Source organism: Tamandua tetradactyla, chromosome 9 (genome assembly GCF_023851605.1).
Source record: "Tamandua tetradactyla isolate mTamTet1 chromosome 9, mTamTet1.pri, whole genome shotgun sequence".
NCBI lineage: Eukaryota > Metazoa > Chordata > Mammalia > Pilosa > Myrmecophagidae > Tamandua > Tamandua tetradactyla.
In genome coordinates, this window is record NC_135335.1 from 13,110,947 (window position 1) to 13,124,039 (window position 13,093).

General features: G+C 57.2%; 1 protein-coding gene across 2 annotated transcripts in view; it reads right to left on the bottom strand.

The window, feature by feature from the left end:
- Positions 1-451: 451 nt before the first annotated feature.
- Positions 452-13,093, bottom strand: part of FADS2 (fatty acid desaturase 2) — a 31,793-nt gene continuing 19,151 nt past the window's right edge. For both annotated transcript variants that reach the window (XM_077116012.1, XM_077116011.1), the window contains exons 6-13: positions 8,935-8,995; positions 8,543-8,619; positions 3,654-3,751; positions 3,331-3,427; positions 2,924-3,003; positions 2,238-2,363; positions 1,767-1,858; positions 452-1,676 (exon numbers count right to left, since the gene is read on the bottom strand). In XM_077116012.1, the coding sequence (XP_076972127.1) occupies positions 1,807-1,858; positions 2,238-2,363; positions 2,924-3,003; positions 3,331-3,427; positions 3,654-3,751; positions 8,543-8,619; positions 8,935-8,995 (591 nt within the window). In that variant the 3' untranslated portion in view covers positions 452-1,676; positions 1,767-1,806. The remainder of the gene's footprint in view (positions 1,677-1,766; positions 1,859-2,237; positions 2,364-2,923; positions 3,004-3,330; positions 3,428-3,653; positions 3,752-8,542; positions 8,620-8,934; positions 8,996-13,093) is intronic.

Here is a 13,093-nt window from a genome sequence, read left to right on the forward strand (position 1 = left end):
GTCCCCAAAGGGCTCTGTTCTTACCAAGCTACAAGGAAGTGAGAATAAAATTACTTTTTATTAAAAAAAAAAAAAAAAGTAGAATAGGGAAAGAACATGATAAAAATTAAGATCAGTTCCCTATGGATTCCCTCTGCCTCTGGGGGAACAAGAAATCGCTGGGGGGGGGGGCCCTGTTTTCTCAGCGGGAGGTCTCATGTTGCCATGGCAACCTGCAGCTGCTGCTGATTCCCTCCTGGCTGGCCAGAGGCGGGGGGCACTCTGAGCTTGGCCATGCCCCTCCACACCCCCCAGTTCCCTGAATCTAAATACTGGTTAGTGGGTTAGATTTTTTAAGTGCGGCAGGTCCTGGAAGCTGCCCTGCCCTTCAGCCCGTGCCCTCTCCCTCTTACGTTCCCATCCCCTCTGTCTCATCTGTCCTCACCTCCAGCCCCACCCTCATCAGACATCCCCCCCCCCCCCCCGACTTTCCTGGCTCTTCTGGGTCGCCTCATTCCAAGACCCCTCCCCTTCCCATCATTCTCTGCTGCCACTGCTCAGCCCACCGGGTCCTGGGGAGAGGGGGCCTGGCGAGCAGCATTGGTAAAAGGCAGATTGTCATTAGGCCCAGGCCCCCTGCTATCCACCCATTAGGATGCATCCAGGCAGCAAACGGTTAACAAGTGGTAAGGTCAAGACACAAGAGAGCTGCAGACAGACAGACAGACAGACAGACACAGCATATCCAAAGTAGCCACTCCACTGTGAGGCAGCGGCTGAAATGAGAGAGCCCCAGCTCTCCACGAAGTGGCCCGGACTGGCCGGGACTGGCCAGCAGGGTTAACAGGACAATTGGGAGATGGTGGGTTCTGATGACTCCAGATGTGTAGGCGTCCCCACCCAGGACGAGCATGTGAGCGTGGACGAGGGGGGTCTGCGGGGCTGAGCCTCCGGGCTGGCTGCTCCTCATACCCCTCACTACCCCCTCCCCCCAGCTGCTGCCTCTGCAGGGTCGACCTTAGGGACACCCCCAGCGGTCCCAAGGCTGTAGGCTCTGGAGTTGGGGAAGAGGCCGGAATAAAACCTGCAAGGGCCCTGGGCTGGCGGTGGGGGCTGGAAGGCCCATCTCCCTGGGCTTCGGGGTCTGGGCACCTGAGGGGAGGCCCAGGAACCAATCCCACCAGTGGGATGGAGCTCTGGGCCTCTCTAGGTGTCAGCTCCCTACAAAAGGGCATGGCAACTGTGTCATTCAGGAGAGTGGAACCAAGCCTGGGGCGTGGCGGGGAGTGGGGGTGGAGGGGGTATGGGGAGTCGATTAGGACCCTGCCACACAGACCCCCAAGAAAAAGAGCCTGAGGGAGAAAAGGCGAGTGTGAGCCTGGGGCCCAGGCTGCAGGGGGTGGGAGGGAGCCACAGGCCGGCCTGTGGGCCTCTGGTCTCCTCGGTCCTTTGGGGTGGCGGCACTGGTCCTGCCACCATCTCTGCTCCTTGGGGGAGGGGGCCAGGAAGCAGTAGGGAGAGGGCTGGGCTGACTGGAGGTGTGTGTGGGGGGGGGCAGGCCCCCTGAGGAAGTGTGGAGGGACAGAGAAGCGGAAGAAGGAGGGAAGGTCAAAAATGGGCTCCAAGGGCGGGCTGCGGTGGCTCAGTGGCAAAGTTCTCGCCTGCCATGCTGGAGACCCGGGTTCGATTCCCAGTGCCTGCCCATGTGAAAAAAAAAAGGGCTCCATAAGCTTCCCGGACACCCCTCAGTACCCAAGCCCACCCCTCCCCTTGGCCATCACGCCCACCTGCTCCCCCTTCCCCGTGGGTGCCCTGAGAACTGCAGCTTCATTTGTGGAGGTAGGCATCCAGCCACAATTCCCCGGACTTCTTCAGGGACCTGGGAACAGACAGAAGGGTGAGGTTGGCCAGGGACCGGGATGGACAGAGGCCAGGGAGGCCTTGGAGTGGGCAGGCTGGGGAGGTCGGGGGCATCCACCCAGCACCCAGCACCCAGCTGCTGGGGCTTGCTTGGGCCCCCAGGGAACGTCCCAGGAAAGGATGGAGAGAAAGGTCCTCTTCCAGCCCAAAGCAAGAAGCCCAAACGCCCAGGCCGGTTCAGACACGGGCTTAGAAGACAACAGGAGGTGCCCACGGGGTGGGTGGGGGTGGGTGGTGGAGATACCCTTGTGGTCCCTGCCGGGAGCTGACCGTGTGCCTCTCGCGGCCTCCCTCGGCCACAAGGGGTCCTGGCAGCTGTGGGCCCGCCACCCCAGTACCTGATGATGTCCTGCAGAGCCCTGGCCAGTGGCTTCTCCTGGTACTCAATGCCGTGCTTGGCACACAGAGACTTCACCAGCGGGGCAATCTTGTAGAAGTTGTGCCGGGGCATGGTGGGGAAGAGGCTGGGAGGAGAAGGGCAGTGTGTGAGGATGCCCAGGGCCGTGCGGTCCCCACCTCCTCTCACAGCCCCTGCAGAGGCTGGCTGTGGCCCCCGGGGGCAGGGCACTGCCAGGGGACAAGGGTCGTGCAGGTGGCCCAGTCATGCGGGGGATAAAGGGGCCGTCGGTGAATGTGGGTGGGGTTTGTCCTTTAGGGGCGTGGAAAGACACTGGATGGCCAAAATGCCGTGTCTTCCAGAAAAGGGAACAGAAGCAATGGATGGGGGATGGGGAAGTGGAGGAAAAGCAGGAGGGAGGAAGAGACACGGTGACAGGGAGGTGGCAGAGAAGGCTGGCGGCATCAATGACCTGTGCCCTGCCAGCCTCGCAGGATGGAGTGAAGACGCCTGGGAAAGCACCCTACACCTGGCTGGGGACACCCACCCACCTCTGAGAGATGCCACAAGGGAGCTAGCAAGGGGCAAGGACCTTGGCAGGGCAGAGACAGGTACTGCCAGGCTCTGCTCTATGCCCAGCCCAGGGCTGGCGGCCAATCCCCCCCCCCCCAAGTGCCCCACGCTCACTGGTGCTCAATCTGGAAGTTGAGGTGCCCGCTGAACCAGTCGTTGAACAAGGACTGCTCCACGTTGCAGGTGGCTGCCAGCTGCAGAGGGAAGGGGGACGGAAGGCCACGAGCAGATGGGAGACCGTGAGCCTCAGCCTTGCCCAGGGTCTGAGCCCCGTGGATGAGCAGGCCACCTCCCCCACCCCATCATACCATCCTGCCTGGAGTCCTCGTCCGGCCCCCACTCCCCTCCAGTCCCTTCAGAGGGTTCCCGTGGCTTAGCTCTGGACCCAGGCAGCCCCAGGAAAAGCCCACCCTGGGCCTGGGTCCACTGGGACCACAGAAGCCAAGTCTCTAGGTGGGGGGGCTGCAGACCTGACTGCAGCCATCCAGGCTCCCCAGGGCGACCAGCTCTGGTGGCCTCACCTGGCTGCTGAGCCAGTCGCGGTAAGGCTCCCGGTCAATCTCCATGACGATGTGATTCATCTGTGTGACCCACACAAACCAGTGGCTCTCCAGGAACCTGGAAGAGAGCGCGGGGCTCGGTGCCAGGTTCTCGGGAGGCCCCACCGGGCACGGGCCACGGCGGGGACAGAGCCAACTCTCCCAACTCGCCCAGAGCAGGCACAGGAGATCCCAGGCAAGAGGTAGGGACGTGGGGCTTTCTGCGTGTGACCCTCACGTCAAGGTTCCCCATCAGAACCAGGGCTCCTGAGGCCCCCGGGGTTAACCAGCAAAAGCTCAGGCACCTGATCAAGTTGAGGAAAAGGAGGGCTCCCAGGATGCCATAGAAAGGGATGTAGGTGATGAAGAAACGGGTGTAGTAGCTGATGGCCCAGGCCAAGTCCTGCAGGGAGAAACGAGATCAGGTGTGGGCCTGGCCACCCTCCCGGCCGCAGAAGGGCACACACACGCACGGCCTCTAGGAAGTTGGCACAGGTGCCTGGAGATGCCACGTCTACACTGCCTGCCCACTCAGGGTTTGCAGTGCCGCCTGTGTTTCTAGGGAAATGCTGAGCGTCGCAGCAGCTGGAAGGGGACTGTGTGCTCTTACAGGGGTGGGCCCAGGGGATGCCAGCTGCAGGGGCAGCCCTGAGCAGGAGCCGGAGGTCAGCAGCCCTTTTATGGGTCTGGGGGAGCGCTGAAGATACATACATAACCTGCCCTGTCCCTGCTCACGGGGCTCCTTCCTCGCCTTACGTAGAAGCAGGGCAGTGTGGGTGGCAAACACCAGCAGGTGTCGTCTGTCCCTTAACGCAGAGCCCACCCAGCCACCTTGGGCACTGCCGGCCCCCTGCCCCACCCGGTTCTCCTCCTGCCTCTCACACTGTCCCCTCTCTACTCAGCTTTCTGCTTCCTGCTCCTCACTGGGGCGTCCTTCTCCAGGGTCCTGGGCAAGCGTCTCCCCTCTGGCTACCCCCAACCGTCCCATCCTCCACTGCAGGTTCACAGGCTCTGCAGAGGCAGCCCTTCACCCAGGGCCACAGGTCTCAGCTGGACCACAGCGTTAGCACCCCCTCCCCCCCACCACTGGTCTCCTGCTTTCCCTCAGGCACCCCAGAGCAACCAGAGTGAGTTTCTTAAAACTGAGCAGATCCCGTCTCTCCCCTGCTAATGCCTCCCATCCCACCAGAATACCCTCTGTGGAACTCGGCCCCAGCCTCAGTCCCATAGGGAGCCACTCTCTCCTCCCCCACTTGGCCCAGCTCGCACCCACCTCAGGGCCTTTGCATGGACTTTCCTCTGCCATAAGGGCTCACCCCCGGGTTTCTGCATGGCTGGCTCCTTCCTGAACCTGAGACCTCAGCTTCATGCCACCTCCTCGGGGAAGCCTTCCCTGGTCACCCAGCTTCAACTAGCTCCCAGTGTTTCTTCAGGACACGAGACTATCTTATATCCATTGGATAACTCCCTGTTCTGTTCTTAGTTTGCATCGTAGCTTCTTGCCTGACACCAAGAACACCAGCTCTGTAAGGAGAGGCTTGGTCTCTGCTGCACCCCAAGAGTCTGCTATATAACTGGTGCTCAATAATCTGTCTTGTTGGCTCCTCATCTAGATGTTTTTCTACCCCAGCTGCCATGGCACTGGCTCAGCCTTCTGGAGCTCTTGTGGGGACTGCTACAAGAGCTGGACTGCCCTGCTCACTTCTCCTCCCCGGCTTGGCAGGGAAGTGGGTCAGTACTGGCTCCAGAGCCAGGCTGCCCACACATTCAAATTCCAGCTCCAGCATCAACTGATGGAGCTGTGGGTGACCTACTGAGCCAAGCCTCAGTTTTCCCATCTGCATAACAGGGAAAGGGCCTAGCAGTCAGGTACTATGGGGGTTGAGCATGTGCTGCAACGAGAAGCATGAGCCACGATGATTTGAGTCCAGTCCCACCACAGCAGAGCCATCTGCCTAGAGCTCTTTCTAACCTGCCAACTGGGTCACCTCCCTGCCACCTCCCCAGCCATCGCTGGCCTCCTTTGCCGCTGAGGATGGGATAAAATCCAGCCTCTGGATCGGGTGTACTGGCCCTTTGCAGCCTTGCCTACTGATCTAGCATCCTGTGCAGCCCGTCTCTTGACCGTGTGTCCCTGCTGTGCTCACTCCTGGGGCTGCATCTGCAGACAGGCTGTCTCATCCACCCAGAGGCTCCTTCTCCCCTCCCCTGCTCAGCGAATGCCTCCTTCACTCTTACCTCCACATACTTCCCTGTGCTGGGGACCGAATTAGGTGCTGGGAGCATCAGGAGGGGGTTCTGAGACCCTGAGACAAGGACAGGCCTATAAAGAGATGACTTCAACATTGCATGGAAGGCCATGGAGATGGTGATGAGGGGAGGTTTTGGGGGATGCTACCAGGATCCTGGGATTTAGGAAAAGCCTCTCTCATGGGGTGGGGCCCCAGCTGGATTAGGATCCACCATGGGTGAGCCAAGCAAGGACATGTGCACAAGAATGATGTGACTAGAAGCCAGGCTGGCAGAGTAGGGAGTGGGGTGGGGGGCAGGGACTATACACCCATATAAGAATATACACTTCTTATGCTCCAGTCGCAGGGCTCAAGGCTGAGGAGGCAGATTGGGGCTAGGCCAGGTCAAACTAAGGAACGTGACCTTAATCTTGTGGCAATGGAGAGCCATGACAAGCTTAAAATGGCACAACGTGACCAAATGAGTATCTTCAAATAGATCCCTACCAACTGGAGCTGGGATGGAGCAGGAGGTTATTTCTTTAGCTCAGACAAGAAACCACGGAGGCCAAACCAGGACCCACAGTGCTGGGGAGGGGGGTGACGGATTCCGGGATTTAGGGGGCACAGGCATTTGGTGGTTGTCAGGATTCTAAGCTGGTCGCCCACTTTGGCCTAGGTGACTGGGGGCCGGGGTGCCATTGGCTGAGCAGGAAAGGAGGAGGGGGAGCAGCTCAGGAGGGGCTGGGTCAGGAAAAGTCTAGAGGGCCACCAAGACCCCAGGATCCAAGGAGGTGAGGGAAGCAAATCTTCTAAGTCCTGCCTCTACTTTCCATCACATTCTTTTAAGTTGCTTTATGTGTGTATGTGTGTAGCACACAGTAGCAAGTACATTTACGTCTAATGGGGGTGTATGCTTACTTATCCATTTCTGTGTAGGGAGTGATCTGTGATCCAAATGGAGAGCGCTGGCCCGTCAGCCCAGGCTGGTGCAATCAGAGGAGGGAGGAGAACTAGAAGAGGCAAGGACTTGGAAGCCCATGGGGTTGAATTTCCAATGGGATTGGTCAGGGATATAACCCGATGCTGCAAGAATCCAGGAAGGTGAGGCCTGGAAAGCACCCCTGGGGTGTGGCCGTAGAACAGTACAAGTCTCTAGAGCATCCCTGAAGCTCTTAGAGTTTAGCAATCCTTTTCTTCTAGGCACAGTTTCTCAGCCTTGGCATTGTGGATCCTTGGGGTGAGATAATCCTTTGCTGTGTGCACTGTAGGGTATGTGCTGCCTCCCTGGCTTCTACCCGCTAGATGCACGGTCTCCCCATGCTGCCAGAGTCCCCTGGGGAGGCAGAATTGCCCCTGACTGAGAACCACAGCCCCAGACCACAGCCGTACTCTGGACCTAAGCTCCCTGTTACCGTAAATCAGAAAATCACGGTGCAAAGCTGTTTCTGCTCCCACGTGGTCACGAGCTCCTAAGGGATGCATGTGGTCTTTCCATCTAGAATCCTTTGCACCAAGCAGGGGATCGGCCAACTGCCTTTTTACAGCCTGAAACCCCAAGTCCAGCCCGCCCCATCCACCTGAACCCTGCAAACCTGGCCAGCCGTGAGAACAGAGCCTGGCTCCCTATTGCCAGGTGCTTCCCCAAAAGCTTGACGGTAAGGGGTCCCCAAAAAGATCTGAGGGGCCCTATCAGATTTCCCTAGCTCTGCCATCTGATCCCTTTCCGGAACCCTCCTCTGATTTTCTTTTCCACCATCCCTATCTATTGCTTTGTTCCTTGTGCAGTAAAAGCCATTAAATATTTATGTCAAGTCATCTGCCATAAAAGCTAATTAGAATACCCTCGGTGGGATCACCTGACCCACACAGCAGGGCTCGGGTGTTTTTCAGCTGCGGAGAACTTCTGGGGCCTGTGGAATCAGCCATGAATGATACGATAAGGGCAGCTCTGGGTTCAAGTTGTGGTCACTGAACGGGTCCAAAAACCCTGGGCCTGTCTTTCCCTTGCTCCAGCCCTCACCTAGCCCCATGGGTCAAACGAGGTGAAATGATGTAATGAGGTGGCAGCAGCTAGCCTTTCCTGGAACATGGGAGGTACTGACAAAATGTTTGCTTTTTAGGAAAAGGGACGTCTCAGAAGTTGAGCACATACCGGTTCTATCAGGACAGACTGGCAGAGATGGCGGGGCCCGCCTCTCTCGCCAGCCCCCCACCTGCTCCTGAAGTCCGAGGGGGAGCCCTCCTAGCTGTCACCAGACAAGGCCCCTCTGTCCAGAACTGCGATGACAGCACATCAGCTGAAGTACCTGGAAGCCCTCGAAGTGCTTTACAAATATGAGGTGTTGTGATTTGCAAGAGATAGAGGCCGCTGGCACGGGGGAAGGGGTGAGTCCAGGACCTGGCATCAGAAGGTCTCGATTCTAATCCCCAAATCCCTTGGGTGTCACCCAGGGCAAGTCTCAACCTTTCAGAGCCTCAATATCCTCCTGGGTGAAATCAGGTTTAAAAAACAAACAAACCAGCCAAACCTGCTGCCCCCTGAGTGTCCATTTGTCCGTCTTTGGCCCAGACAACCCCACGCTGCTGCAATAAGGCTCTGCCTTCGTGACCGCGGCGCTGTCCCCTAACACGAAATCCCCCAGCTGCCACCTACATAAACTCAGGGACGCAGGATGGGCACCATGCCGAAGGCTCCCCTGAGCCTGTCCTTCTCAGCCAGTGCCCGGCTGTCCCCCATTTCTTACCGGGCTCAGGGGATGCCTCTGCAGCCAAAGGCGGCCCACATCAGGAACTGTCCAAGGGGGGCTCTGCAGAGCCAGGACCCCCTGTATGTGTGTTGGGGGGGGTGGAGGGCTTCAGGCCTCCTGGGGGTCCCTTCCTGAGCGACCCTGGGGAGACCCCCGCATTGACCCACCAGTGGCCGCCACCCACGCCCCGAGCCTGGCACGGCCCACACTCACCACCCAGTCTTTCCGGACAATCATGGTCATGATGATCTGATACTGGAAATAGATGGGGATGAGCAGCGGCGGCCCAACTGCAGGGGAGAGAGTGGAGGTGCTCAGAAGGTTCTGGAACACGGAAGGCAGCACCAGCTCCGCACCGAGGCACCCAGGTCTCGGAGCCCGAGGAGGGGAGCCTGGGGCCCTGTCCCATCACCCCCTCACCCTGCACCCACTACGGGGACCACTGCGTGTGACCTTGAGCAAGACTCTCCATGCCTCAGTGTGCCCATCTAGAAAGTGGGGTAGCAGGGTTTGGGCGATGGCTGTGTGCCTCTCTCCTCTTCCCATAAGGGCCCTGCCCGAGGTTTATATGGGAGGCCCCCGTCTTGGGGCACCCCAGCACTCACTGAGGAAGAAGTACTCGTGTTGGTGGTTGTAGGGCAGGTATTTCAGCTTCTTCTTGCCGTACTGAGGAGAAAGGAGAAATCTTTAGCTCCCAGCTCCCCTTGGGTTCTGGCCGCCCCCAGCCGCCCCCATCCTTCAGTCCCCTTTCCCGGTCCGGCCAAGGCTGAGGCCCCTTCAGCCCCCTGGCTCCCCACCGCCCCCACCCCCTCCCTGTGGCTAACAGCCAAGTGTACCCCACAGCTGCTGCCTGCACCCCAACCACACCTGGCCTCATCAGTCCCGCTGGAGGCTGACGGTGCCAATGCTGGGGTCCGGACCCACCCTGACAGGGACGAACTCAATATTTGTTGAGTAAATGCACAACCGACTCACGCTGGGATACGGCACCCAGAGGTGTCGCCAACCCTTTGGGAGTCACCCTGGGGAGCAGAGTCTGCAGCGGCCCAGGGAACCCAAAGCAAGGACCTGGGCCGTTGTTAACGCTCACAGGGGAGCCTCCCTGCAATTTTCAAAAAGCTAATCATGCCTTCGCAGGCCAAGGCTCTCCCCTTAAGAGGCTCTCAGGGGAGGAGGCCGCAGCCAGGGCTCCCACGAGGTCCCAGCAGGGCACAGGGGCCCCACCCTCTCGGGGTCTGCACTCCAAGGCGACCTGACGCCAGGACTCTCCTAGAGCCAGGCGGGACCTGGAGATTCTCCTCGTCCAAAGGATGAGGCAGGAGTGGGGGCCCTACGATCCCTGGAGCCCTTCAATGCCCTGCAGCCCCCCTGGGGGCCGTGTCCACAGCACAGGGGCCGAAGCACAAGTCCATTTGCATGTCCTTAGGCCAGGGACGAGGCTGGCCCTGGAGAAGTCTGAGCCCAGGAGGGAAGCTTTGACAATTTCCCAGCAGAGGCAGGGTCAGGAGAGGCCAGCGCTGGTGAGGGGGGTGGGGGTCCCCTGAAATGGCCAGCCTGGGGAAAGAACAGCAGCCTGGGGTTCTGGTGAGCTTGGCCCACAGAAGAGGTTCCCCCGGGTCCTTCCAGAAACCAGGGATCAAGGTCCACGGGCCCAGCCTTGGTCTACAGGCCTCTCCAATCCTGGACAGGAGCCCCCTCCCCAGAGGACCCAAAGGACAGCTCAGACAGGTCAGCAGAGACCAGAGGGCCCCAGAGGGTCCCCCAGAGGGACTTAGGGGTGGCCGAACTGGCATGAGATCTGGCCTGGATGAGAGAGGCACTTGGGGAGTTTGTTCGAAGCTGCATTTGCACAGAGAACCCCCTGTTTTTCTTGATTTATGGCGACCTCTGCAGGGTGGGGGTGGGGCGATAAAGGTTATAGGGGCTGGAGCAACCTTCCAGCTGCACCCCACTGATGAGTACTGCTGGCCTCCACGTGCTCTCCTTCGATGCCCGAGACTGAGCCCCGAGAGCCAACAGGGGTCCCCGGGTGGTGAATCGGGGGCAAAGCCTGTGGGTTCCCAGGCTTAGGAAGGCAGAGGGGCTCAGGCTTCTGGGCCAGATTTGTTATTTGAGCCAATTGCCTCATCTCCCCCAGCTTCGGGTTCTTTGTTTGTACAACAGAGGTTAGCTTCATCAGGGACCAGCGGAAGCTGCCAGCGAGACGTCAGTCGCGGTGGCCCGTGTAGGCAATGACGCACCCCTGCCGCCACCTAGCCGTTCTGACAAACAATGCAGCGGCCGCCTCGATGACCTTAGCCGAGGGCAAGTGCAGGGTCTCCAGGGCACGTCTACACGCAGGGGGTCTCTGCACATCAGGAAGCACACCTGGGCTAACTTCCTGGCTCCCGTGTCTGCCACCCACAGCTGCAGGTAACGGGCGGAAGGAAGTGATGGGGAGAGGTGTTTTAGACGGAACCACCCCAGGACCTTCACGTGAGCCCCTGAATTAACAAGGTGCCAGGACCTTCAGTGGCAGGCTCCCCGGGGACACAGAAGCCATGCTCTGGAGCCCGGCAGCCTGGGTTTGAATGGTGGTGCTGCCGTTTTCCAGCTGTCACCTCCAGCAAGGTATTTGGTCCTGCTGAGCCTCAGTTGTTCCATCTGCAAAACGGGGGTGCTGGCAGCTCGCTTTGGCCGGACTCCAAGGAAGGAAAGGGGGGCACGAACAGGGCTCGCCTCAAGCGGGGATGGTGAGCTTCCGAACTGATAGCAGGGGACACAGGCCAGGGGCTGAGGGAGGGAGGGAGAATGTCCCCTTCCCCGGTGGCCTGGCTTTCAGGATGTCCGCAGAGCCTGTCCCCAGACCTACGGGGCCAGGCATGGATTACAGGTTAAGAAAGGGACCTTTCAGCTTTGGAGCAAAATGTTTGAGGTCTGCTAAGGACCTTCCTTGTCTGTCCAGGGCTGGGGGATGGGAGCTGTCACAAAGCCAAGTCCCTGCCTCTGGGCACCCTGCAAATGCGCATGGCCAGAAAGGAGCGACCTCATCAAGCCAGGCATGACCCCAGCGGCAAGGCTGTTGCAAGGTGGTCACACACAACGAACAAGTGGCCTGTTCGTGCAGCTCTGTCGGAAGCAGGGGGCCGGGCAGGTGGAGGGTCAGAGAGGAGCCCCCATCCCCACGATGGGGGGAAGAAATCACCGAGAGGGTGGGAAGTAAGCACAGCTTCTAAGAGGCCATGTGCAGTGCTGCAGGGATCACGGTCTCACCGTCCACCCCCTCATCCCCCTTAATGATATAGAAAAGAAAAGAGCAAAATAAGATGGCTTTATGTTATATATATGTCACCAGAATTTGAGAATAAGATTGTCACTGGTATCCTTTCAGTTGAACTCTGCTCTGGAAGTGCATGTGTGAAAACCCAAGGCAGAAATAAGAGTGGAACTATTAGAAAGGAAGAGACTAGATTTGCATCATTTTCAAGGATGTGTTGTCTACCCAGGAAACACAAACAGATCGACTGAAAAACAACTGGCATCACCAAGAGACATACGTGGATGGCCGTCAACTGGACATGAGTTGACTAGCCATGTAGCAACAGCTTTCCTGAATACCAGCAAAACCCTGCTCATAACACAGCAAAAATATAAGCAATCTAGGATAACATTTAAAAATAAACTCCTCAAGACATGCAAAGAAAAATCTAAAACCTTTTCACGAGAGATCTGAGTCAATGGAGAAAGATGCCTTTTTCCCGGGTGGAAAACTGAATAAAAAAGCTGCAAATTCTTCCTAGGAGGGGGAAGTTACCCACCATAAGCCTACAGTGAGTTATTAAGTGCCAAGAACAGACTGATGTGTCACCCGAGTCACCCAAACAGTGCCCTGGAGAGAAGAGACGCCCCCCACAAGACCCTGGGGTTCAGGAGTTCTCACTCTACCATTCAGAAGAAAAACAGTTGGTCAAGGAAGGGGTGTAACCCAAAAGGGGTGCTAGGAAAACTGGCTGGCTCTGGAAACTATGACAATAGAACCTCATCTTACACAGAATACTGAAATGCATCCTATCTGGAAAAAGTCAAAACATTCAAAAGTGAAACCACAAATAAAAGGGGCGGCAAAGGGTAAAATAAATGGGGTAGATGGAAATACTAGTGGTCAGTAAGAGGGAGGGGTAAGGGGTATGCGATGTATGAGTTTTTCTTCTTATTTCTTTTTCTGGAGTGATGCAAATGTTCTAAAAAATGATCATGGTGATGAATACACAACTATGTGATGATATTGGGAGCCACTGATTGTACACCATGGATGGACTGTTATGTGTATGAAGTTTTCTCAAGAAAAAATATTTGTTTAAAAAAGAAGGCATGAGGAAGATAATTTGGATAAAAAAATATCAATTCCAAAAAGGGTAAGTGTTCCTAAAAGACCTGGAGAGCACGTATGCACCCCCCATGAAATAAAACCCTTGAGCCTTCAAAGAAAAATAAAGTAAAACCATAAAATGCTGAAAATAATATATAGGAAAGACTTTCTCAGCATAAAACAAATGAGAGGAATCTCCAGGGGTAAAGATGAATACATTTTGCTACACTAAAAAAAAAAAAAAAATCCTCCCGGAAGTCATAAACAAGATCAAAAGGCAGAAAATCAATTAGGAAACGAGTCTTTACTGCAGAGGCCCCCTGTTCACGTTATGATGTCCTGGGGCAGCCCCCTGGAGCTGACTGGCTGTGCTGATCTATTTGTCCATCTTGGGAGACAAGAATGCAGGCATCCTT